Here is a 26490-nt window from a genome sequence, read left to right on the forward strand (position 1 = left end):
ATTTTTTTATATTTTGCTGTGCGATTTTCTCCTATGCAGTGACTGACAATACAACCATAAGATACACCAAAGCACACCATAAAATTACAAATCACATCAATTTTATTTGTTTGCTGCACTCTAAATCTTTAGAATTCATATGTTTGCAAGGAACAGATCCAAATTCAGCCCGTTATCAATCGATCTTCAACTTAACTCTCAGCAACAGCGACCGTCACAGTCAAAGCCCGCAGTCGTTAGGATTCGAATTTGAAAATAGCACCAGTGTGCCACCTTCGAGAAACGTTACATCATGGGGGGCCCCTTCACAAGGGGGGCAGGGTTTCATATTTTATTGAATTATCCCTGGGCGCCGCCATTGGTGAGCGGACCTCCACCTGCTGTTAGCGTTCCATTAACTCCCATTCATGTTGGTGTAAATAGCGAATAACTTTACATAAGAGGCGTTTAAAGACTCCATTTGTCCATTCATTATTTCTAAAGAAACACAAAAATGTATAAGTCTGCCTTGAGTTGCTTTGACGCAATGTATTTTGTTTATAGCGTTATATAAATAAAGGTGACTTGACTTGACTTGACCTAAGTGGTACTCGTATGCATATAGTCCATGGTATAGCCTCAGATCCCATGTTTCCCCGGCAGACTTCTGCCTTCCCAAGAGCGTTTTAATCACCTCAAATTTCTCCATATACACCTAAACGGATGCTATATGTGTATTTGCTCCCGAAAACTCCTTCGGGAAGGATGGGGCTTTCGCAGTGTCCCTGTTTCAAGCAGAATGGGTACGTTTTCCCACTGTTATCCAATCTCACCCAGTGAAGCAGTGCTTTGACGTGACATCGAGAGTGACTGACTGAAAGGGAATGTCTCGGTTACGCATGGTAATCCTCGTTCCCTCCTTCATGTCCCATATGTATTGCAACTGCTGCCTTCTTATACTCATGCTTTGATCAGCGGCAGTTGGATGCAATAATTGCATGCTAAGGTGCATTGGCTCATTTAGTTTAAGCGATATCCCAATATTGTCGGCCACCGACATGACGTCTCCATTCCCTCCTTCAGGGACCATACGTAACTGAGACATTAGTATTCATCGAGTCAGTTTTTTTATTTTACATGGAGTTGATACTGATGTGACTGGATTCTTTATCTCGTGTGAGTGTACTGTATACGATTTTTAACATTTTTTAAGTAATATTAACATCTATGAATAAACAATTTTTATTTATACTTTTAACTTTTATGTTTTTAAACTGCACTGGCACTTTTGGCCTCAACTTCCTCACTGGCTTTCCTTTTCAAAATGTGTAGGCATGATGGTGGCTGATCTCAAATCAAGGCAGCAGAATACATCTGTGTGCGTGTCAGTCTAGAGAGAATATCCAGTCCCTGGAGCATTAGAGCAAACTACCAAGAATGCACGTATGCCCGCTGGTATGCATGTAAGTTATTGCAGGCTGGGTTCACATGCTCAAAGACAGATTGACTGGCTTTATGTTAAGGTCAGCCTGCATCATGAATTTCTTAGGCTTGGATTGTGTAAAACTGTCAGTTAAAAGTGCCAGGAATCATCACTGTTTTTAGGGTTGAAAAAAGAAAGAAATTAATTTCTATTGACATGCTCCCTTTAAATAATTTAGGTTGCGTGCAGCTGAACAGAGATTTGGTTAAAAGCATAATTTACTGAGTTTAAAGTTAATATACAGTATACACTTAAAACTTCTTCAGCAAAACAGTATTAGTAAATTGAAATTGAAAATTAATGGAAAGTCAGGCTTCTTAGGTCTGCAGACTAACAATGCTGGCCAATTACCAAAATTATTGCATATTTTGTTCTATAAAAAAATTTACATTTGGCAGTTGGCATTATTTGGATACATAAGTACATTTACTGTTTCTTAAAATGGTCAGTATAATAATTGATTCATTTGGAGTTTGTTTTTTCTTTACATGTCCATACATCTTGTGTTTTTGGGGGTGATTGCAGCCCACCTGCCTTTTTTAGCTGATCGGTCCCAGACTTCACAGATACAACAGGTGTTTCTTATTTCTGCATCATGGATGATTTGGCAGCATTTGCTCTCAGACATGCAGGGCAGATTTGCTATCGGTTTGCTTGATTTGCTGCTGTCTGTCCTAATTCATATATTCACATGTATTTGAAAGTATATTGCAACCGAACTGTGAATAGCTTATAAGATAAAAGTGTGAAATTTATTAGGTGGTTTTTAGCTTCCCCACATCTTGGGAGCAGTCCGGCACTGAGGTCCAACTTGTAAGGGCTGTTTATTTGTCTTATAATGACTAAATACTCTTTGTGTTCATACAAAATGTCCAAGTGCTTACATGCTGGAACACGACACTCAGCTTTGACATTTCAAACCTAATAGTTTCCATCCTTAGATCAAGATTGAGAATCATCACGATACACTTCTTACCACAAGTGATGAGGTTTCTTTCAGAGGCTGTTTAATAAGATGGATTTTCCAATAATCCAATCTTCAGTAATTCTTCAATCAATTGTTTTCAGAATTTCAGTGGTCATGGAAATATCAAGCTATTATTTGTGATTTTCAAGTCTGGAATGCTCACAAACATTGATTAAATATTTAAAAGGTCATGGGAATGGTATAGAGACAGAATACCAACCAAATAAATCCAGAAAAAAAACAGCAACAAAAAACACATTATATAAATGTTAGGAATTGATTTGCATTTCAGTGAGTGAAATACATATTTATTCCACAAGCAAGACATGACTTAGTACTTGGTTCAGAAACCCTTGTTGACAAGCACAGAGGTAGGAGTTATTTTTTTTTGTAGTTGGTCACTAGGTTTGCACACATATCAGGTGGGGTCTTGCTCCACTCCTCTTTAAAGATCCTCTCTAAATCCTTAAGTCTTCTTGGTTGTCGTTTGTCAACTCTAAGTCTACAGCTCCCGCCACAGATTTTTTTTTTTTTTTTCTATAGGTTTGAGGTCTGGAGAACGGCTAGGCCACTCCACGACCTTAATGTGCTTCTTCTTGAGCCTTTTCTTTGTTGCCTTGGTGGTATGTTTTAGGTCATTGTCATCCTGGAAGACCCATCCAGGAACCATCTTCAGTATTCTGGCTGAGGGAAAGAGGTATTTGTCCAAGATTTTCCAGTACATGACCCCATCAGTTTGCCATTCAATGCTGTTAAATCGCCCTGTACCCTTAACAGAAAAACAACCCAAAAGCATAATGTTTCCACCTCTGTGCTTGACTATAAGGATGGTGTTCTTGGGGTCATAGTCAGCATTTTTCTCCCTCCAAAAACAGTAAGTCAAGTTACAGGTGCATCTCAGTAAATTAGATTGTTGTGAAAAAGTTAATTTATTTCAGTAATTCAACTCAAGTTGGCTCAGGAAACCTTTGCAGGTGTTTTAAGTTGATTAGCTGATCGGCTTGTCACCATATTCTAATTTGTTGAGATTGTGTATTGGTGGGTTTTAGTTAAATGTGAGCCAAAATCATTACAATTACAAGAACCAAAGACTTAAACTACTTACATTTATTCATTTAGCAGATACTTTTATCCAAAGCGACTTACAGATGAAGACAGTGGAAGCAATCAAAAACGACAAAAAGAGCAATGATATATAAGTGCTATAACAAGTCTCAGTTAGGTTAACACAGTACACATAGCATGGGATTTCAAATAATATAATAAATAAAAAGAAAACAGAATAAAAAAAAGAATAGAGCAAGCTAGTAAGAGGTCTTTACACATACACACACATATATAATTGCATAATAAATGAAAAGAAAAATAGAATACAAAAAGATTAGAAAGGTAGTTAGATTTTTTAAGAATAGAATTAGAATATTGAGTGATAAAGTTAGAGTCCAATAAAGATTCAGTCTGTGTGTATTGAATTTATTTCAAATTTGATTTGAATTACTGAAATAAATGAACTTTTCCACAACATTCAAATTTATTAAGATGCACCTGTAATACATTTCTCCCAAGCCTTCTCTGGATTATTTAGATGTTCACTGGCAAACTTTAGATGGGCCTGTACATGTGCCTTCTAGAGCAGGGGGATCTTTTGGGTAACACACTACGCTCCATTGCAGCGTAGTGTGTTACCAATGGTTTGCTTGGTGAGCGTGGTCCTCCCATTAACAAGCTCCTCCCATGTAGTTCTGGACTGATCCCTCACCTTTCTCATGATCATCCTTACCCAAGAGTTAAGATCTTGCACAGAGCTCCAGACTGCACCACCAGTTCTCTCCTTCTCACCAAGCTTCTTGCTGATGGTCTTCTAGCTAATTCAAGCTTTGTGCAGATCTAAAATCTTGTCTTTGACATCCTTTGGCAGCTTTTTGGTCTGCCTATGGTGGTAGGAGAGGTGGAATGGAAGATACAGATTGTGTGGACAGGTGTCTTATACACCTAGTGAGCTGATATTATGAGTAACTTCTTAAAGCGGCAAGTCTGTGTTCCACATGGGCACATAACCAATTTGTGGGAGCCAGAATTCTTACTGGTTGGTAGGGTATTATGGTTTTGGTTGATATTCTGTCTCTACCCGTTAAAATAAACCTAACAAAAAAAATTAAGGACCCTTCATTTCTTTGTAAGTGGGCAAACTTACAAAATTAGCAGGGATAAAATAAATGTTATCTCCACTATAAAATCTAGTTGGTATTTGTGAGTGAAATTTCTGTAAATTGTATTTAAAATTCCTTTCATGTAATCGTGAACAACTGGAAAGGTCATTGGAGTTCCCTGGTGAAAAAGTGTGGGAGTGTGTTTGTGTTACTGTATATGAATTTTCCCATGATTATTTAGTAACATGCCTTATGTTTGATTCAATTTATTAATTTCCTAGACATTTCTTTCCAAAGCAACATATAGTGAATTCAAGGGTATATTTTTCCAAAAATTATTTAAGAATCAAATGACATTGCCATTGCATCACTGTCCTTATGTACTAAAATATTAAAGCAATCATTGTACATTAAGTGTTTAATTAGACCCATTTGTATCTGTATTGCAGAAGAGGGCCAGACAAAATGTCGGACTGAGCGGATTCAGGCTCTGGAACAGGCCAAAAGGCCACAGGAATCCATTTTTATCCCAGAATGCAATGACGATGGAACATTTGCCCAGGTCTGTCAGAGTTCCGGACTTTTGGAGTGTTGTTTCTTCCATCGACTAATCCTAAAGCAAACATACATAGTGGACAAATTAGCCTTCTAACATCTTCCCCAGCCTCCAAAAAATTGCACTTCCCTGTGTTTCTCATCAGTATGGCCATATAGGGAATTTGAATGGAAAGTGTACATTAAATCACATTTATAGACTCACAGCCTCTATTTCACTTGGGCCTTACTTTGTTAAACAGTGATCATCCAGTCCGCCTAAGATTTTAATGCCTTTTCATTTATGAGCCATTTTTCACTCTGAATAATTGTATTCCCTTCGCTCAATTGCCAAGGTGTTTTGTGTGGGTCGTCCAGGAGATACAAGAGCGGTTACTGGAATTTCCTCTCACCTCTTTCCATCTGTATCTCCTACAGGTCCAATGTCACACCCTCACAGGATACTGCTGGTGCGTGACGACAGATGGCAAGCCAGTCAGCGGCACTTCTGTCCAGAACAAAACACCAGTGTGTTCAGGTACTGTATGTATGCAGATAGTATCTGTAGACTGTACACATGGATTATTGCTTTTTGTTTAGGTTGTGTTGAAAAGCAGTACCGCTAAACCAGAATGTGCCTCGGTCAAGAAGTTGTGCCTGTAGTCTATCACTTTCAGATCCATTAGACTTTGTTTGATTTAAATTGTGCTCTTTGTTTTGATGGAGTCCGTGCGATGTTAAACTCTAGCCACCACTCTGTTTAGTTTACTTCTATTGTGTTTGTGCATGAAACCGAGAGGTGATGGATAATAACCTGGAGGACATATGCTGACTCCAAAAGTTCATCCTTTTTTTCCTCTCCTCTACTTTACAGTTTCTACATTTTGGCTTTTCTTTCTTTCTGTCGCTTTCCAAATCCACACTCAATCAATCTCACTTTTCATCCATTTCATTCTCTATTATTTTTCCTCCCTCTCCATCATTGATTTCTCATTCTCTCTTCAATGTATAACTGCTTTCAGTGGAAGGTTGGAATGAGGAAGCTTTTCTCTCCGTAAATGAATGGAAACACTTTTCTCTAATGGCAAGATTGTTCTTTTGGGGATAACATCACCGTCTCCTTCCACAGCTGGATTACATTACGACTGAAACCTGGTTTCTAGTTATTTTTATTTATTTATTTTTATCTAATACATGCCATTCTATGCTTATCTAACCCTGATGCTACATTCACCTAGCTCTCTTTTTTTTTTTTTTTTTTTTTTGCCTGTTCCATTTTTTTTTTTTTTGTTTTTTTTTTTTTGCTTGTTCCATATAATTACTTATTTTCTTTTTAAGATAAGTATAAAATGTTTAGTGTTACCATTATAAATAATGTATTTTCTACTTGGGACCTTTTCTTTTACGATTTCTGCACCATTATTGGCACTAAACAGAATTGCTAAATGTAATTACCAAACAGTTTTTCAAAGAGATTTCCCAAACTAGTCCTGCCCCAAACCTGTTGTTTAAATCAGTGTTATTGTATTGGGCCTATCAAATAAGAGTCACAGGTTTTGATTAGAATACCATGCTACCATACTACTTTTTCTGTAGCATGCAGTGTGTACAGTACACTATAACTTTAATATCTTCATGAATGGAAAAGTTGATTGCTACTACACTTGCCAAAATATAGTATGCACTATAACATCCCACATTGCAAATGCACTCAACTTTACCTTGCATTTCCTTTGTGAGAAATAAACTGGAAGTAATAGAGTGCTGCAGTGATTATGTACTTTTGTAAGCCAACCCGGAAGTTAACATCACCCTGGTTCCCTCCAAAAACCCAATCAGATTTTCTCATTGGAGAATTTTTGTCAAATCAATGACAACTCTTTTTATTTATTTTCTTTGGCTTCAACCTTTTGCTCAGTGTTCTACATCTCATGAATGTTCAAAAGATGGATTAGTCCTGTCCCAGAAATGAGTAAATCCCATGAATCACCACTTAAGTGAAATGTCTTGCACACGTTTGCAGGAAACTTCCGTGAATTTATGGGAACTCATGCTGGGACAAGTGGATTGTCAGGTAGTAAATTTCATTCCAAATAGACGTTTTGTTAAAAGTTACTTTTTTTATCCAGTATTTTTATTGGTTTGACTGTCTAATCTTGAATTTATGCATGCCTTTAATCCTGAGCATTTGCATGTACTTGGATCAATGTGATTGTTTGTTCATAACTACATCCTCCTCGATGCATTTTATCTGTTTCATGTCAAACTAAATTGGGATTTATTCATGAATACTCAATCCTGGAGATCTATCTTGCTGCAGAATTTAGTTTCAACACAAATCAAACATAAGCAGCTAATCAAGAATTTCTACATTAACATCTACACAGGGGACTTCAATCACGAAAATCACACTGTAGAACAATTACAAACAGAAATGCTCAAAACATTTGCTTAAAATTTGGTATGTTAGCTATATTCTGCAGTAAGGTGTGTCTGCCGTACTACTGTCAAAAACAATAACATAAATGAATAATATAATATAAAATAATATTGTGAAATATTGAATAATGGATGTATTGAATGGATGTGTAATTATTATACTTTTTTATGTGCTATGAATGAATCTGGTATACTGTAATATGGTGTTGACACTGCAGAATGTTTTTTTTTTCTAGATAATAATAACATCAGGTAGACAATAATAACGTCTGATGGTTATTTTATATTTCTATTTTTATTTATTTATTTTAGGCATTTATTTATTTATTATTATTTGTATCTATTTTTTTTTTGGGGGGGGGGGGTCAATATGTTACAATTATAAATTGCATTTTGTAATCTTTTGTATGCATGCTGTGTTCCTACAAGTGCATATTTCAACCTGTTCTCCCAAAATTAAGTGGTTACTGTAGTGCAATTGCAAAAGTTGAGTAAACATTTTGCTCTCTCTTTAAAGGGTCAGTAACCGATAAGACAGGACCTCCTAGTTCTGGCAGAAAAGGTGAGTTGGATTTCGCAGAAATGTGAGCATGTGCTTCTGTATGAGAGATATTGAAAGCTAACAGTTTAGGACACTAAAATACACCATTACTAAATGTTGCGTTTCTTGCCTCATTTTATTTATTTATGTAAGGTTAAATGTGTCAGTACATTCGAAAAGATGTCATCTGTTGCCTTGTATTTCTCTGACGTGTTCTTTGGCCTGACTCTGACTCAACTTTTACTTCAGACTTAAATTTCAAGGACCATAAAGGATGATAACTTATTCCATTTAACAGCCAGTGAAAGAACTTAGCACACATCAAAGACATGGCTCTGCCAAAGCCCCACCGGTCTCTGCTACAGCAGTGACATCTCAAACAGCACAATATATATAAATTTTAAGAGCAGCAATGGCATGCACCTACTCTTGTGTGCCCTAACTCAGGAAAGCCAGATTGTCATTTACAGGCAGGGCCGGCAGATGGTGATGATTATAGGTCCCCCAACGATCTCAAGGGCCAGCCCAAAAAGATGCTCAGGACAGTTGACAGTCTACTGCTGCTCATCACCACAAAAGCTTGAAAGAGTTTCAAGCATTCAAACACATGACATGGAAAAACTCAACAGAGTACTGCTAGCCATGTTCGGTGTGCACGCAGAGAGCCACGTCTCACGGACAGCAACACCGAACCGAGTTCTCTCCTTCGCGTCCTCCTGCACCTGAACGAATAAATACAAATCGCAGTTTAAACATGTGCACGCAGAGATACTGGTCTCAAAGCTGCTTCAACCAAAATTTGCCTCTTTTTGCTCTTGTACCAACAAATACATACCAAAATATGCCAAAATACCAGTCTTGGAGAGTATTCTCTAAAAAAAAAAAGAAAAAAACTCTTAAATGAAAGTAAACAGTGGAGAAAAAAATAATTGTGTATCATTATATTGGATGCACTGTCTCTTAAAGTGACCGCGCCTAATTTACTATCTTCTGTTAGTGTCCTTAATGTTAATCCAAGAAAATTAAATAAAGAAATTCACTCACTGCTCTTGACTGAATTTCTTTGTAGTTTTAACAAGAATTTTTCCACAGTCAAACCAAAAAAAAATCAGACACCAGATATAATTTTTTATATTTGATACAAGGTTGTGTTAGTAATGTAAGGTAGGGTTTTTAGTACGGAGTTCGCCTGTGTTTTTTTTTTTTTTTTTTTCAGATCTTGTTTCACCTCTTATGCACTGGGCTGCACTCAAAAAACAGATGTTTATGTCACCAGCTGTTGGACGGTGGTTGTGTGCCACTGTATGTCTTTAGAGTTCACTGTAGGGTTTCAGGATTAAAATTGCCTTTCAAACTTCTGTTAGCATAATTAATTTTAAGCAATAAATTCAAAGTTCTGTCATTCAACACTAGATGGCTTAGGGCAAAAGGTTCAAACTCTGATATAATCACATTTCAGACAGGAACCACTTTGGCAAGTTTACTTGAGTTTATTGAACACAATTTATCTTTGGCGGTATGGTTCCTTATGGGGGTTCTTGCTCCCAGAATAATTTAACATACAAGAGCTTTAACATTAACCCCCCGGAACCATGCATTTAGAAATACATAATAATTAAGACTTTAAACAAAGTCTTTAAAGTCAACGGTGATAATCATATAGATGTGGCAGTGGTACGTCTATCCTGTAGCCTGGTTATGAAGATGGGTGTCTCTCCGCAAAGAGGTCCATGCCAGCTAAGATTTTTGGAAGCCTTAGTGATCTGAAACAAACAAGACAACAGCCAGAAGGTGCGCAGTAATGTGCTCATGCATATAATGGGGAGGGAGGGAGGGTTGCGAGTCGTTGAGCATACTTACCGAGCAGTAGTGGCACGTATATATGTCCCGTGTCTAATAGGAGAGATGTGGTGATTGGAGCGATTAGACAGCTGACCGCATCAGCTGTTCACAGCCTTGCCTCCGTGGCCTGACTGAACTGACGCTGCACTCGATTTCAGGCAGGAACCACTTTGGCAAGTTTACTTGAGTTTATTGAACACAATTTATCTTTGGCGGTGTGGTTCCTTATGGGGGTTCTTGCTCCCAGAATAATTGAACATACAAGAGCTTTAACCTTAACCCCCAAAACATAATGAGAGTATTACTGCCTGAAGAAGAACCCCCAAAACCAACCTTGTTCCAGTCCTGCAAAGAGAAAGACAGTGTTATTGAGATATCCTTAACATAACCTACTGACTAGCGAAGGGGTATCTCCCTTCTTATGAGGCAGAAAATAGCAGGCCTCTCTATAATTAAGGTAGCTGGTAATAGCAGCGAGGCTATTTTCTCCAGCGGGAGAACCGCAAACGAGCAGTATGTCCCTGAGCTTGGTATGAGTGGTAGGAGAGTAGCGTTTCCTTGTTTCCTTCCTGCAAAAGAGAAGATAATGTTATAGAGATGTCCTTAAGCAGCCTATGGTAGGAGAGGCGTGTTCTCATGTCTAAAGTGAGGGAGAGAATAGCAAGTCCCCTCTTATTTTAAGTAGCAGGGGTGTTCATCCTCTGCTGAAGGATGAAGAGCAGTCTCCTGCAGCCATAGCAGCAAAGGGTGCTCTCTCCAGCTGGAGAGAACAGCAGGTCCCTTTCTTCTGAGGGGAGTTCGTCTCTCGCTTGAGGATAACAGCGGCCCCCTCAGGTATCGCGGCAAGGGGTGATCTCTTTCGAGAGAAAACAGCAGCCCCTTTTCGTTTATAATTATTATTATTTTTAATTTTCCTTTCTCATGTCCTTCTCATTCGAGTTCGCCTTCTCCATCTCCATTTAAGTAGCAGGGGTGTTCATCCTCTGCTGTAGGATGAACAGCAGTCCCCTGCAGCCATAGCAGCAAAGGGTGTTCTCTCCAGCTGGAGAGAACAGCAGGTCCCTTTCTTCTGAGGGGGAGTTCGTCCCTCGCTCGAGGGATAACAGCGGCCCCCTCAGGTATCGCGGCAAGGGGTAATCTCCCAGCAGGAGAAAACAGCAGCCCCTTTTCCTTTATAATTTTATATATTTTATAATCTCCTTCTCATTCAACTTTGCCTTCTCCATCTCCATTAACAAAACAGCAGCCCCCCCCTTTTTTTCTTTTCTTTTTTTGTAGCAGTGAGGGTTTTCTCTAAGCAGCAGTTCCTTCCTCATCCTTCTCATTCTCCATTCCTTCTAATTCGCCTCCTCATTCTTTCCATTCTCCATCTCCTTCTTCTCCTCATTCTTCTCCTTTCCCATTTCCTTCTTCTCGTCCTCCTCATCCTGATTATCCTCCTCATTTTCCATCTCCTCATCCTCTTCCTTATCCTTATTATCCTCCTCATTCTTCATTTCCTCCTCCTCATCCTCCTCTTCATTCTTCATCTCCTTCTCATCCTCCTCCTCATTCTTCTCATCCTCCTCCTCCTCATTCTCCTTTTTCCCTTGCGGTCAGTGTCGTATTTTATTATTATTAAATGTACGTAGTACAAAATATCCACTGGTTATAACCAACGCTCTTATATTTAGCTGTAGATCAGCTAAAAGACATTACTCTGCTTCAGAGCCTGTCCAAAAACGGTTCATGAGGAGAAACAGACATGTCTATCACATACTTATCACTATGAAGTAATAAAATGCAGATTGTCAAATACGCAGGCGTTTCAGAACATTTTGTGAGCACAGATACTCAACACTACTTAATACGGTGCCATATATTCCAAGAATAAGGTAATTTTTTTTTTTTTTAAATGGGATGACGTGACTCAAAACAACACCTTCTTACCTTCTAAACGCAGATTTGTGGCCATTTTTTGGACTGAAATGTTGAGTAAACCCCGAAACACACGTGAACGTAGTCATGTGGCGAGTCTGGCCAATCGTGAACAGTTGTGTTGCCATCGGCGCTCCAGCTGTCACTCTGGAGAAGTGCAGGCTGAATCAGCCGGCTGCTCTCGAACACTCTCGCGATACTTGATGGCACACGTGACGGTCATGTGCGTCGGCGCAGTCTTAGTCGGACAATTCAACCGGTATGCACTGCTTCAGTCAGATTTGCGATTGGTTTGCATTTTCGAACACACCTGATGCTCATCAAGTCAGCTGCTCAAGATCGGATGCAGCCAGTAATTCTCACTAATGATTCCGATGGTTTCGGAGGATGGTTAGTCATTGTCGCCCTCTGTTTCCAGGAAGGTACACCAGGGTTCTTACGGCCTTGAGTAAATCCAAGCACTTCCGAGACATTTAATTTTCCAGCACTTCACACTGGGTAAATTACCCAACCTTTTTTTTTTTTTTGCTGCATAAATACTCTTACCTTAGTTAAGCACATGCACAGAAACCCAAACGGACACCCTTACTTGTAAAACGTTTGGATTTTAAGGTGCATAAGCAATTTCATTGTTATAGACGAATCATCAAATTACCAACAGGTTGCGCACTTGGCCCGGTACAGCGGTTTGTATAGATGTCCTTACAATAATGATGTCCTTAGATCTTGTTCCAATAACGATTAATGTTTGTGGGAGAATGACACATCATGTTCATACGTCCTTTGATATGTGATTTTTGTAGCATAACAGATGGTTAAACCATTCGCGATTTAATTTACAGACTTGCACATTTCCCTGATTGATGACTGACGATTCCACTGCATTTCGCGGACTAGCCACAATTAATTCTTGTTTACATTATTCCGCTGTTGTGATGACGATGTTCGAGAGAGTCCAGTCCAGTGACATGATCTGACACGACTGTAGCATTCAACACCGTGTGTGATTATAAAATGGCAATAATACCTCCCTGATGCTGGGGAACCCTGCCTATGATTGTATGCATTGCTGTCTTAGAATGTAATTTAACTGAGCAGGGAATGTTTATTTATTTATTTATTTTTGCGTAATAGAGCACTCCACAGCCACAGGTGCAGACTCGAGCGGAGCTGCTAATAAAATGAACCATGGTTACCCATAAGATCAAATATTAACTCAAATATGTGCATTTCCAGGCAATTATTGAATCCAAGCGCTTATACAATTAACCCTGAAAACACTGCATTGATTTTCAGCATTTTCGAGGATTCGAACACCCGTAGGCTACTATGACCCTGTACGACGGCGAATGTGATGCGTACGAGCCAAAGAGTTAGCCGAGCGTTTGATCAGGTGCGCGCTCAGTCAGCGGAGGCTCACAGTTGAGCCGGCAAAACATTAATCCCTCCGATGCACGGCAGGACTAGCACTTGATTTTGGACAATATATAAGCCTCACGAGCCCGCAGTCGGAAATAGGAGTAGCGAAGGGTGCTCTTTAAATGGCTGAAAATCAGTGTGCACCTGTAAAGCAGGGAGCCCTTTTTTTTGTTATATCATATATATATATATATATATATATATATATATATATATATATATATATATATATATATATATATATATATATATATAAATATATATATATATATATATATATATATATATATATATATATATATAAATATATATATATATATATATATATATATATATATATATATATATATATACAGTATAATATATAATATATTTTTAAATGGTCAGACTTAATTTAGGCAACAGCATAAACCCTTGTCGGATACGTTTTAGCATTTGTATGAGCAGAATTACGATCTGTACATGTAGTATAAAACACTTCATTGTGTTGAGCAACAGCAAATCGCGGATTAAACCCAGTGTGTTGTAGTTGTCAGAGAAGTTTGATGAAGCATCCCTGAAGCAGCAGCCGTTAATATCGACAGCCTTGACCACAGATTAACGAGGCTCGTGGGTATATTAACTTTGTTACCGGTGTGGTAATATGATAGCATGCCTCACAACGTAACTGAACAATAGCTTTTCAATAAACAATGTCTGAAGCATGTTCGCCAAATAGCACTAGTTTGTAAATATGAAATACTTTGCTTAGCTTCTTGAAGACGTCCAGGTCCAAAATTAATTAAAGTTGAAATGGTCAGTTGTTCGTGGATGCTTTGGTTTGTTGAATATATAGCTTCTTCCAGCGAGGAGCAGATCTCGTGTAGGTTGTGATTCGGTCGTATTAGTACACACTGATGATGAATCGCGTGCGAAAAGTCTATATCAAGCTTACTTGTATCAATTCAGTCTGTTGCTTTACAAACAACACGGCGAATTCGCTTAAGTTCGCGACTGAAATCTGGTGAGATACTCTGTGGGAATCCTGCCAAACCTGATTTGACGCTTCGTATGGAGATAGAGTGGCCGTCTGATAGTTCCTGAGCGAGCAAAGGCTCTCGTGAGCAGTTTGAGCCTTGCGAGTCGTTGAGCATACTTACCGAGCAGTAGTGGCACGTATATATATGTCCCGTGTCTAATAGGAGAGATGTGGTGATTGGAGCGATTAGACAGTTGACCACATCAGCTGTTCACAGCCTTGCCTCCGTGGCCTGACTGAACTGACGCTGCGCTCGATTAGTTCAAGTTTAGTTATATGGCTAAGCTGATTTGTTTCTTTCACGTCAACAGCCAATGAGCTTGCTGCTCAACATTCAGGCATACTTGGCTAGTGATTGCTGTTGCAGTTGCAGCACGTTTCAGAAACCCTCCACCTTCCCCAGCTCCACCTGTATAAATCTGTGGATGTATTGGCAGTAGTAAGTCTTGGTAGTTGCTCTGCCGCAGCAGCAGTGTAGCAGAGTTATTCTGCCAAGACCAAACACATTAATAATTCCTTACATATATATAGCTCTTTTCTAGGCACTCAAAGCGCTTTACATTATCTCCTCATCCACCACCAGTGTGCAGCATCCACCTGGATGATCTGACGGGGGCTATATTGCGCCAGAACGCCCACCACACACCAGCTTACTTGTGGAGAGGAGACAGAGTGATGAAGTCAATCAGCAGATATGGGGATTGTTAGGAGGCTATGGTGGTCGAAGGCCAATGGGCGAAATTTAGCCAGGATTGTCCTGCATGAAAATTGCTGACAGATTGGGCGATAAACGCAGGGAAAGAACCGCATGTTGCCACAGAAGGTTCTGATAAACATCTGCGTTCACCTGCCACGTGTCTGTAAAAGAGGCCAAACTCAAATATCCCTCAAACCATGACACTTCCTCCTCCACTTTTCACTGACCTTTTTTACAAACATTGGGTTCAGTCTTTCCCTAGTTTGACGTTGAACATAATGTTTCCCATCAGACCAAAATAAATTAAACTTGCTTTAATAACTGTTTTGAACTTTGGACCAGTTCTCCTCTCACCACACCACATGCTCCTCAGCAAAGGTTAGTCTGACTTTAGCCTTTTGATTCTTTCTGCTGATGAAAGGTTTGGTCACTGCAGAGTGGGCTTTCTGTTCAAATTCTCTTATACATTGAGACACTGTATGCCAAGACAGATCCTTAGCTTGTTCAGCAATGGCAAGCAATTGCAGCTGCAGTGTTGAACCGATTACCCATTGAGATTCTCTGCATCATCCTGTCTTCTCATGCATTTGTCTTTCGTGGACGACCAGCCACAAAATTCTAGATTTTTTTGATTTCATTTGTAATGACCAGCTTCTCGTGCAATGGCTGAAAGGCTCAGCCCATTGGCCTTTATCTGGACAGCCTCCTGTTGGAGGGTTTTAGTAACTTTTGAATGGCTCACTATTTTGCAAAGTGTGTGAAAACTGTAACGTTAGGCTGCCAGTTAAATCGGGTTTGTCAGATAAATTAAGGAATTTAGCACCAGGAGCCAGATTAACACAAACAAATGGGAGGTATCTGAAAGTGTCTGCCATTTCATACAGTTGATTAAAAACTAATATGAGGCAGGGCAAAAACTTACTGTGTGATGGAGCCTAGAGAATATCCTCAATTCAAGATATTATCCAAAATGCCTGCTTGAAATTTTGTCTCATATTTACATCACATAGTTAAGAAATAAAAATTATATTAATTAATCATCACATCATGCAATTAATTAGATTAAACATTTTAATCGCTTACCAGCCCTAATATATAAGCAAAGAGGAAACTAACAATGTGCCGACAGACAAGAACAGAGCAGGTTACTTTTGGAATGAAACAAAATCTCAGCTGTGGCCCTTTAATGTGTAGTGACAGATCGCTTTAGCGTCTCAGTTCAAGCGAAACTGATCATCTCTTCCTCTTTACTAATTATAGCACAGAATAAACATGAACGAACATCATAATGTATCTTGTTTTAACTACAGAAAGACGTCAATAAACACTATGTTTTCAAGTTCAAGTCCACCAATGTTAAAATACTCTCCGATCTGGTTTGTTTGTCAGACAAAAATGGCAGCTTCGTTTTTATGATTGGTCAGATCACCTGTCAATCCAACCCCCTGCAAAGGATCAGTTGGGTGACTTTTATCTGGTTTTTAATTGCTTTGAATCAAATGTTTTATGTTGAAATTCATCTTGAATCTTGTTGGTTTGATTTAAGGTGTACAATTTTCTTACAGAAATGAGTAGCTGTCGCAGTAGGAAATTCTCTAAATCAGATGTAAATATATCTCTAAAAATCGCTGCTGCTGCTATCTTTCTAAATTACCCGTGTTTATATAAAAGGAGGGAATAATAGAATTCACTTTCATAACTTATGTCATAAACATTGATTTTACATGCAAACATTGAAGTCAGGGAAAAAATAGTGTCACACTGACTGTAATTCAGTTCAGTTAACTACATGTACTCTATGAACTGGTTTTGCTGCCACCTTATTGTGGCTTTAGCACTGTGGCTTTGGCCCCTCCACTGCCAGGGGCTACAGTGATGTGAGTCACAAGAAAATCAGCCTGAATGCAATAGAACATACAGTAAGTGGGTAAGTACTGTAGGACGTCTGACATTTCTCAGTTATAATGACAACTTTGATCGTGTTAAGTAATGTACTATTGCCTTTTTATACAATTATAGGTTACACTTTATTTCGATAGTCCACTTTAGACATTCTACTGACTATAAGTAACTTTGTAACTACATGTCAACTACATATCAACTAAATCTCAGAAATTTGCAACTACATGTCTACTAACTCTCAGAGTACACTGTTAGGGTAGGTTTAGGGTTAGTGTTAGGGGTAGGTTTAGGCTTAGTATAAGTTGACAATAAGTTGACAAAGAAAGTGTTAGAAGATATTAAGCAGACAGTCTACTAATACTCTACTAACTGCTAGTTGACATGTAGTCACAAAGTTACTTACTGCTAGTAGACTGTCTTAAGTGGACTATCAAAATAAAGTGTTACCCAATTATACAATACAATACCATTTATCTAAACAGTATGTATGTGAAAGTTATTATTTATTTATTTTTTGCATTCTGACGTGTGTGTGTGTGTGTGTGTGTGTGCGCACGCGCGTGTGTGTGTGTGTGTTACTGAGTGGATGAACACTGTTATTTATCTGTGTTTTCTCACTTGAATTTTCACACTTTGTACCCTCTATCCCTCACCCACTTTGTTTTCTGTGCTATTGGCCGGGCCATGTGCAAATCCCAATCATTCAACAGTTGTGGAGAGTAGATTGTATTAACCTCAATAATGGTAGTCTCTTTCCGTTTCTTTCTCACCCTCAATCCAGATGATGGCTCCAAGCCCACACCAACTATGGAGACGCATGTCGTCCCAGAAGTTGAGGGTAAGTTAAAAATAAGAAACACAACAAAAACATGTCTTGTCTTGCATGTATGGATATGACTGATATACAAGTGCAAATCGTTTTGATGCTGTATTTTGTTTCAGAGATTACAGCTCCAACGTTGTGGATTAAGCAGCTTGTGAACAAACAGAACAGTTCAAACAGTAGGAAGTCAGGTGAGAATGTCTGTCTGGCTGTCCGGCTGTCCGGCTGTCTGTCTATTGTTATTGTCCATTGGTAAATTGGACAATTGGACAAACTGTACATGAGAGGGGCATGTACAGTTCTCTCTCCACCTTCAATACCACGACTCAGGTGCCCTTGAGCAAGGCATCGAACCCCCAACTGCTCCCCGGGCGCTGCAGCATAAATGGCTGCCCACTGCTCCGGGTGTGTGTTCACAGTGTGTGTTCACTGCTCTGTGTGTGTGCACTTCGGATGGGTTAAATGCAGAGTACAAATTCTGAGTATGGGTCACCATACTTGGCTGAATGTCACGTCAATTTTTTTTTTTTTTTTACTCACTAAATTTGATATTCTGATATATCAATAATCAGTTGTCTCACAACAGACATGTCTGTCTACAGCTGATTTGACTCTATACAAATGGAAAAAAAATCCCATAAGCCTATATCCTTCTTAGAGCAGCAATGACCAAAAACATATTTCCAAGCAGAGCTTTATGTTGATACATACAGTACAAGTCTGCTGGCTAGCCTACATAGCACTACAGAAATATTTCAAAGTATCGCCATTGCAGCATTCAAGTCGACACATTCATTCACACTTGATTGTGCAATAGCTGTATTCTAGTTTTAGATTTAATATTCAGCATGTCCACGGATGAGAAACCTAACACCAGTAGAATCGTGGCGCCCCTCTTTCTTTGTATGTCTCAACTCTCCTCTGTGTAATTTGTTTAGCTTTTTGTGTCTCCTTTACAATTACATTCAAATGAGTCGAGCACCCTCTGGGCATGTTCAGTCAACCCGTCAAGCTCTGTGAGGTTTTTGGACAGTGTGGTTGAGAGGTAGAGGGATCTTAAGTTTTGTAGCACAAGAAGAGAGCACATTTCTTGACTGAGGGGGGAGAAATGTGTGTGTGTTGTGTACATAGTGTCTGTATGAGCAGTTCCAGTGGTGTTCCTTTGTGTACTTATTGCCTGCGTGGCCTATAATTGGTAGACATTGAAAAATTATATATTTATTCCACACAAAAAAGACAAAATTATGACACGCTGAAGGAAATGCTTACCTTGAGCAGGCAAGTTGTATATCTACTCTGACAAGTCTTTGGAACGCTTCAGAGTCTCCTCCTGTGACCAATTAGCATCTGTTGCACATCAACACTGTTCAACAAGAATAGCAGATCCACGGTCATCACAAGGATGCTTATGGTGCAGAAGTGACAGAATTGGCATCAGGTTGCACTGTCGCTGCTCTTGGGACGTGTGTGGGATCTGAAGTAAATTGGGACACTGAGATGTTGCTTTTTCTTCTAAAGTAAATTTTGAAGAAAGCCAAGTTTCCATCTCTCAGTGCATTGTGGGTGGTATGCATCAGTTAGATCTTTCACACACCAAATCGTGCAGTTTTAAAAGTGAGCATGCTCATCAAAGGTGAGGTAATTGGTGTGTTTCTATGGTAATTGGGTTTGTGGTCTACATTAAAAATAACAAGCATAATTATAATAGTGTCTCCTCAGATTAGGGGGTAGCAGTGTTAAAGGTTTGAACTAGCTACTAGCTAATGTCTCTGTGGCTTCTAATGCAGGTAACACTTGGCAAAAACAGATATATAGAGTTACAGAGACACCACAGGGCTCTTTAAAAATGGTGACTTTACCTAAAATGTTATGCAAACAGTCGAATCATATGTTTGGGGGCGGGGCAAAATACATTGAGTCAATTCAGGCATTCGACAGCCATAATTAATTATGTTAACACAGAGGGAAAATGTGTAACAAATGCCTCGCAGATACAAATGGGGTAACTAATGTTTTTGTGTTTTGATTAAAAGATAGTTAACACTAAACGTCAGCGAAACCCTAACAATTCACAATTTTTACAATAGTGCTCCCATTATAAAGTTAGCGTATATGAAAGTAGTTATTAATGATCTGCATTTCTGTTTTGAGCTGCGCGCACTGAAGATGACCAGTAGAGTGGGGCATTTGATAACAAGTTTTTAATCAGTGGGATTAAACTCATAATTTCATGTAGAATACGCTTCATTATTTATACAACATAACGTTAATATTAAGACTTATAGGCTATCTGCAAAACAAAACAAAACTGAATGTACGTGTTCGCGCGGCTCTGTATGAACTCCTTTTGTTAACGCGTTCTTCGCAAAACAATGCACTTTACTTGTGCTTCGCGGTAAAGAGATAATCACCGTAGTACCACAATGAAGCGCTTGACTCAAAACCAAATGCATTTTATATCAGGTAAATAATATATCCACGATATATATACACCGGCTGAAATATTTTGAAATGACGTGTACCCTACCTGTTCGAAAAATTTCAGTCTTTGTCTGTGTCAGTTTGAGTCTTGGTAAAGTTTTAAATCCCTGCCGCCAAGATGCTCCTTTGTCGGTCACGGATTATAGAAAGTGAAACATAAATCTATAGGGGTGGTTGGATTTATTCACGCACTTTAAAATATAAATTTGAAGCTTCTTTCTTTTCAGATTCTTATTCACTGCTTTATCATAATAGACTGTATATTAACTAGTTGTTCTATGTAAAATCAGAAATTTGAGCTCCCCCATATAGTCAAAATGGCATAATCTATGAGTTTCTGCTTTATTGTCAATTCTTCCACATGTACAGTACATACATATAGAGAATCGAAATTGCGTTACTCTCAGACCCCCGGTGCACACAGATAACATTAACATTAAAGCCTAAAAATCTAGATCAAAATATAAAATGTAGATACAACTATACAATAAGGGAATGTTAAAAAAAGACATAATAGAATTAAAAATAAAGTTAAATAAAGCAGCGCAAGGCAAAAGGCAGATAGAGTGCAAATACAATGAAGTGAACAACAGTGCAGATAAAAAGATTATTTAGTGCTAAAGCAAAAGCTTATTAAGTCTGATTAAAGTGGCAAAGAGCTCAAGAGCAGTTATATCATTAAACTGACTGATGAGGTAGTGGAATGACGTCAGTTGCATGGAGAATGAGGTAGTGAGCAGACCAAAGCTGCTCAAAGTGAAAGGATCTTGGGGGGGGGGGGTCATCTTTCAGTGGTGCTTGAGGCAGAAGAGGGGAGGGGGGGCAAGTTCGTGAGCGAGTTCAGCTTCCTGACAGCCTGGTGGATGAAGCTGTCCTTCAGTCTGCTGGTCCTTGCCTGGAGACTCCGCAGTCTCCTCCCTGATGGCAGCAGGCTAAAGAAGCTGTGTGATGGGTGTGTGGGATCACCTGAGATGCAGAGGGCTTTGCGGGTGAGACGTGTTCATAGATGTCCTGGAGGGAGGGGAGAGAGACACCAATGATCTTCTAAGCTGCTCTCACTATGCGTTGCAGAGTCTTTCGACAGGACGCGTTGCAGGCGCCATACCACACAGTGATGCAGCTCGTCAGGATGCTCTCAATGGTCCCTCTGTAGAAGGTGTACATGATGGGGGGTGGGGCTCTGGCTCTCCTCAGTTTGCGGAGGAAGTAAAGACGCTGATTTGATTTCTTGGCCAGTGCTGCTGTGTTTTCAGTCCAGGAGAGGTCCTCTGTGATGTGCACACCCAGGTGCTGCTCACTCTCTCCACAGTCGCACCGTTGATGGTCAGAGGAACATGCCGAGTGTGTGCTCTCCTGAAGTCTACAACAATCTCCTTCGTCTTCTCCACGTTCAGAGAGAGATTGTTGTCACTGCACCACCTGGACAGGCGGTTCACCTCGCTCCTGTAGTTTGTCTCATCCTTGTTGCTAATGAGACCCACCACAGTCGTGTCATCCGCAAACTTAATGAAGAGGTTGGAGCTGTGTGACGGTGTGCAGTCATGGGTCAGCAGAGTGAAGAGGAGGGGGTTGAGCACACATCCTTGGGGGGCCCCAGTGTTCAGTGTGATGGTGCTGGATGTGTTGCTGCCGACCCGTACTGCCTGAGGTCTTCCAGTCAGAAAGTCCAACAGCCAGTTGCACAGCGAAGTGTTGAGCCCCAGTTGGATCAGTTTGTAAATTAGCTGTTGAGGGATGATTGTGTTGAATGCTGAACTGAAGTCAATGAACAGCATTCTGACATATGAGTCCTTTTTGTCCAGATGTGTGAGTGCTGAGTTCAGGGTAGTGGAGATGGCATCATCGGTCGAGCGGTTGGACCGATTTGCCAACTGGAAGGGTCCAGGGAGGGGGGGAGGGCAGACTTGATGTGGTGCATGACTAGCCGTTCAAAGCACTTCATGAGGATGGGAGTAAATGCAACAGGACGGTAGCCATTGAAGCAGGATGGAGATGGCTTCTTCGGGACTGGAATGATGGTGGTAGTTTTAAAGCATGTGGGAACAACAGCCTGACTCAGTGATATGTTGAAAATGTCTGTGAAGACATCAGTGAGTTCTGCTGCACAGTCTTTCAGTACACGCCCAGGGATGTTGTCAGGACCCGGAGCTTTGCATTCATTGATCCTGCAGAAGGATCTTCTCACACTGTCTGGGGTCAGCGTCATCACCTGGTCGCCGGGAGGAGGTGGAGTCTTCTGTGCAGTGGTGCTGTTTTGTTGCTCAAAGCGAGCGAAGAAGGTGTTCAGCTCATTTAGCAGAGAGATGTTGCTGTCACAGTTCCATGGTGGGGGCTTGTAGTCCGTAATGGGCTGTATCCCCTACCACAGGTTCCTAGTGTCTCTGCTGTCGCTGAATTGATGAGCTATCCTCCTGGAGTGCTGTCTTTTAGCCTCTCTGATGCCACGGGACAGGTTGGCCCTGGCTGTTCTCAGGCCCACCTCATCTCCAGCTCTGAAGGCAGCGTTCCGTGTCTTCAGAAGTCTGTAGACCTCCCCTGTCATCCACGGCTTCTGGTTGGCCCGGACAGTGATGGTTTTTGTGACCGTTACATCATCAATACACTTGTTGATGTAGGCAGTGACAGTCTCTGTGTACTCCTGGAGGTCAGTGGTGTTATTGTATGTGGCAGCCTGCTTAAACATGTCCCAGTCAGTTGTGTTGAAGCAGTCCTGAAGAACCTCTGATGATCCTTCTGTCCACACTTTAATCTGTTTTTGAACTGGTTTGGCGACTTTAATGAGTGGTCGGTATGCAGGCATTAGCATAACAGTGATGTGGTCTGAAGCTCCGAGGTGGGGGAGGGTGTAAACAAAGTCCAAAATGTTATTACCTTGTGTTGGAAAGTTAATGTGTTGGTGTATTTTTGGAAACACACTCTTTTGGTCAGCATGGTTGAAATCCCCAGCTATGATGAGAAAAGCATCAGGGTGTGCTGTCTGCTGCTCACTGATGTGCTGGTACAGTTCATTTAGTGCAGGGGTGCCCAACCCTGTTCCTGGCGATCGACTGTCCTGCAAAGTTTGGCTCTAACCCTAATCAAACACACCTGCCTTTAATTTTTAAGTGAGCCTGAAGACCTTAATTAGTTGCTTCAGGTGTGTTTGATTAGGATTGGAGCTAAACTTTGTAGGACAGTCAATCGCCAGGAGCAGGGTTGAGCACCCCTGATTTAGTGCGTCATTCCTGTTGCTGATGATGTTGAACGGGGGAATGTACACTGAAATGAGCAGTATAGCAGTATATTCCCTCAGCAGATAGAATGGCCGGCACTTAATAATCATAAACTCCACCAGAAGTGAGCAGTGTTTGCAGATCACAACAGTATCGCGGCACCACGTGTCATTGATGTAAACACAAAGTCCGCCACCACGGGTTTTTCTCCCGCGACGAGAGCTCTGTCCGCTCGATAGCACGTCAGCTGGTCGAGCTGAATAGCGCCATCTGAAACGCTGTTGCTGAGCCATGTTTCCGTGAACACAAAAACACAAAAGTCTCTTACAGTCCTCTGAGTTGAGCGTAGTAATCGAATGTAATTCAGTTTATTGTCCAACGAGCGTACGTTTGCCAGTATGATGGTGGGGATAGATGGCTTGTGTGGGTTAGCCGATAGCCTAGCCCGGATACCGCCACGCTTCCCCCTCTTCTGCTTCCTCTCACACCGCTTGTGGCGCCTCAGCTGTGGGCGAGATGCAGTATTGGGGTCGGTGATGGTGAAGGCCCCCGTAGCAGACCTAGATCCCGTAGCTGTTCCGTGTGCTCGGAGTGTAACTGTAAAAATGCGGTTGTGTGCATAATCCACACAATCCTCTGTGTGGATTATGCTGTATGCATCTAAATGTCTGACTACCCACCTTATTTTTTATATGAGTGGGTGCAGCCATTTGTAATTTGAATGTGCAAGGCTCCTGTAGTCATTCACTTCCAGTTATTTTTATCTGTACAAAACTGTTTACTTCTGCATGGTGAAATAAGGTGGTTATGACTAAGTTCTCTATTCATTTACTTATATAAGTAATGGAGAAACAAATGAGGCATAAATGGTTTTCTCAGAATGACCCAATTTGGTAAGTCACTTTGGATAAAAGCATCTGCCATATGGCAAATAACCAATATACGTCACATGCCTGGAAAGTTCTTACAAACCTGATTCCAAAAAAGTTGGGACACTGTACAAATTGTGAATAAAAACAGAATGTATTGGTGTGGAGGTCAATATTTTATTCAGAATACAACATAGATGACATATCAAATGTTTAAACCTAGATAATGTATAATTTTAAGGGAAAATACGTTGATTTTAAATGTCATGGCATCAACACATCTCAAAAAAGTTGGGACAAGGCCATTTTTACCACTGTGTGGCATCCCCTCTTCTTTTTATAAATGTCTGCAAACATCTAGAGACTGAAGAGACAAGTTGCTCAAGTTAAGGAATAGGAATGTTGTCCCATTCTTGTCTCATACAGGCTTTCAGTTGCTCAAATGTCTTAAGTCTTGTTTGTCGCATCTTCCTCTTTATGATGTGCCATTTGTTTTCTATGGGTGAAAGATCTGAACTGCAGGCTGGCCATTCCAGTACCCAGATCCTTCGTCTACACAGCCATGATGTTGTAATTGATGCAGTATGTGGTCTGGTATTGTCATGTTGGAAAATGCAAGGTCTTCCCTGAAAGAGATGACATCTGGATGGGAGCATATGTTGTTCTAGAACTTGGATATACCTTTCATCATCGATGGTGTCTTTCCAGATAGACCAGATAAGCTGCCCATGCCACACACACTCATGCAACCCCATACCATCAGAGATGCAGGCTTCTGAACTGAGCGCTGATAACAACTTGGGTTGTCCTTGTGCTCTTTAGTCCTGATGACATGGCATCCCAGTTTTTCAAAAAGAACTTCAAATTTTGATTGGTCTGACCACAGGAAATGTACTTTGCAACAGTCGAAAAGAAAAAATCCTGCGCATCTGGATCATGTTTAGATATGGCTTCTTTTTTGATCTATGGAGTTTTAGCCAACAACGGCGAATGGCACGGCAGATTGTGTTCACTGACAATGTTTTTTGGAAGTATTCCTGAGCCCATGTTGTGATTTTCATTACAGTAGCATTCCTGTATGTGATGCAGTGCCATCTTAAGGGCCCGAATTTCACGGGCTTCCAGTATAGTTTTCCGGCCTTGACCCTTACACAAAGAGATTGCTCCAGATTCTCGGAATCTTTGGATGATATTATGCACTGTAGATGACGATAACTTCAAACTCTTTGCAGTTCTTCTCTGAGAAACTCCTTTCTGATATTGCGCCACTATTTTTCACCGCAGCATTGGGGGAATTGGTGATCCTCTGCCCATCTTGACTTCTGAGAGACACTGCCACTCTGAGAGGCTCTTTTTATACCCAATCATGTTGCCAATTGACCTAATAAGTTGCAAATTTGGTCCTCCAGCTGTTCATTATATGTACATTTAAGTTTTCCGGCCTCTTTCTATTGTGAATAAAATATAAGTTTATGAGATTTGTAAATTATTCCATTCCTTTTTTACTCACAATTTGTACGGTGTCCCAACTTTTGTGGAATCAGGTTTGTAAATGCTTACACATCATTGGCCCATTCTCTTTGAAAAAAAAAACCAACATACTGTGTTTCTTTATACACATTAAAACCCACTATTTGCCAATTTGCAAATCAAAATGAAGTTGTTAGAATACTTCTAAGGATGAGGAAATGTTTGACAAGTTTTATTAAACCTTTACATCCCCTCTGCGTAGCATATTAAAGTTTGAAATGAACATGATGCCCACCCCTCCTCTTCTGGCCCATCTTACCCTACTCTGTTATTTTATGCATGTCAAATGCATATATCCAAGAATGGAGTGATTACTTACCCCACAGCTGAAAACAATTAAAGTGATAGCAGAAGAAAGAAAGACATAAAGAGAAAGTGAGATATATGCATCTGCAAGAGAAAACGAGAGAGAGAGAGAGAGAGAGCACTGTGTTTACAGGAGGCCGATAAGTCTGAGTTTCAAGCTATTTTGTTTGGCCAGATCTTGGCATGATGAAACACATGAGGTTCTGATTTTCAGTATGAGAGTGAGGAAATCAGCAGAGTTTACCTACAACATGCTGCACATAAACAAATCAATACCAGCCTGTAAACACTGAGAAGGAACCACAGCTAAGAATTCTGTGGAACAATGAGCAATGAGGTCTCACCTTGGCTGTATTCTCACTTTATGTCTGTTTGTTTAAG

At 40.2% G+C, this 26490-nt stretch overlaps 1 protein-coding gene across 8 annotated transcripts in view; it reads left to right on the plus strand.

Moving 5' to 3' along the window:
- LOC113060538 (SPARC-related modular calcium-binding protein 1-like) overlaps positions 1-26490 on the plus strand; it is an 85915-nt gene that overhangs the window by 24021 nt on the left and 35404 nt on the right. For 4 of the 8 annotated variants that reach the window (XM_026229527.1, XM_026229525.1, XM_026229526.1 and 1 more), the window contains 6 exons: positions 5029-5141; positions 5552-5651; positions 7137-7187; positions 8070-8114; positions 17637-17726; positions 17831-17902. In XM_026229527.1, the coding sequence (XP_026085312.1) occupies positions 5029-5141; positions 5552-5651; positions 7137-7187; positions 8070-8114; positions 17637-17726; positions 17831-17902 (471 nt within the window). The remainder of the gene's footprint in view (positions 1-5028; positions 5142-5551; positions 5652-7136; positions 7188-8069; positions 8115-17636; positions 17727-17830; positions 17903-26490) is intronic. The other 4 variants (XM_026229531.1, XM_026229532.1, XM_026229528.1 and 1 more) reach the window with 3 other exon arrangements.

This window comes from Carassius auratus, chromosome 42 (genome assembly GCF_003368295.1).
Source record: "Carassius auratus strain Wakin chromosome 42, ASM336829v1, whole genome shotgun sequence".
Lineage (NCBI taxonomy): Eukaryota > Metazoa > Chordata > Actinopteri > Cypriniformes > Cyprinidae > Carassius > Carassius auratus.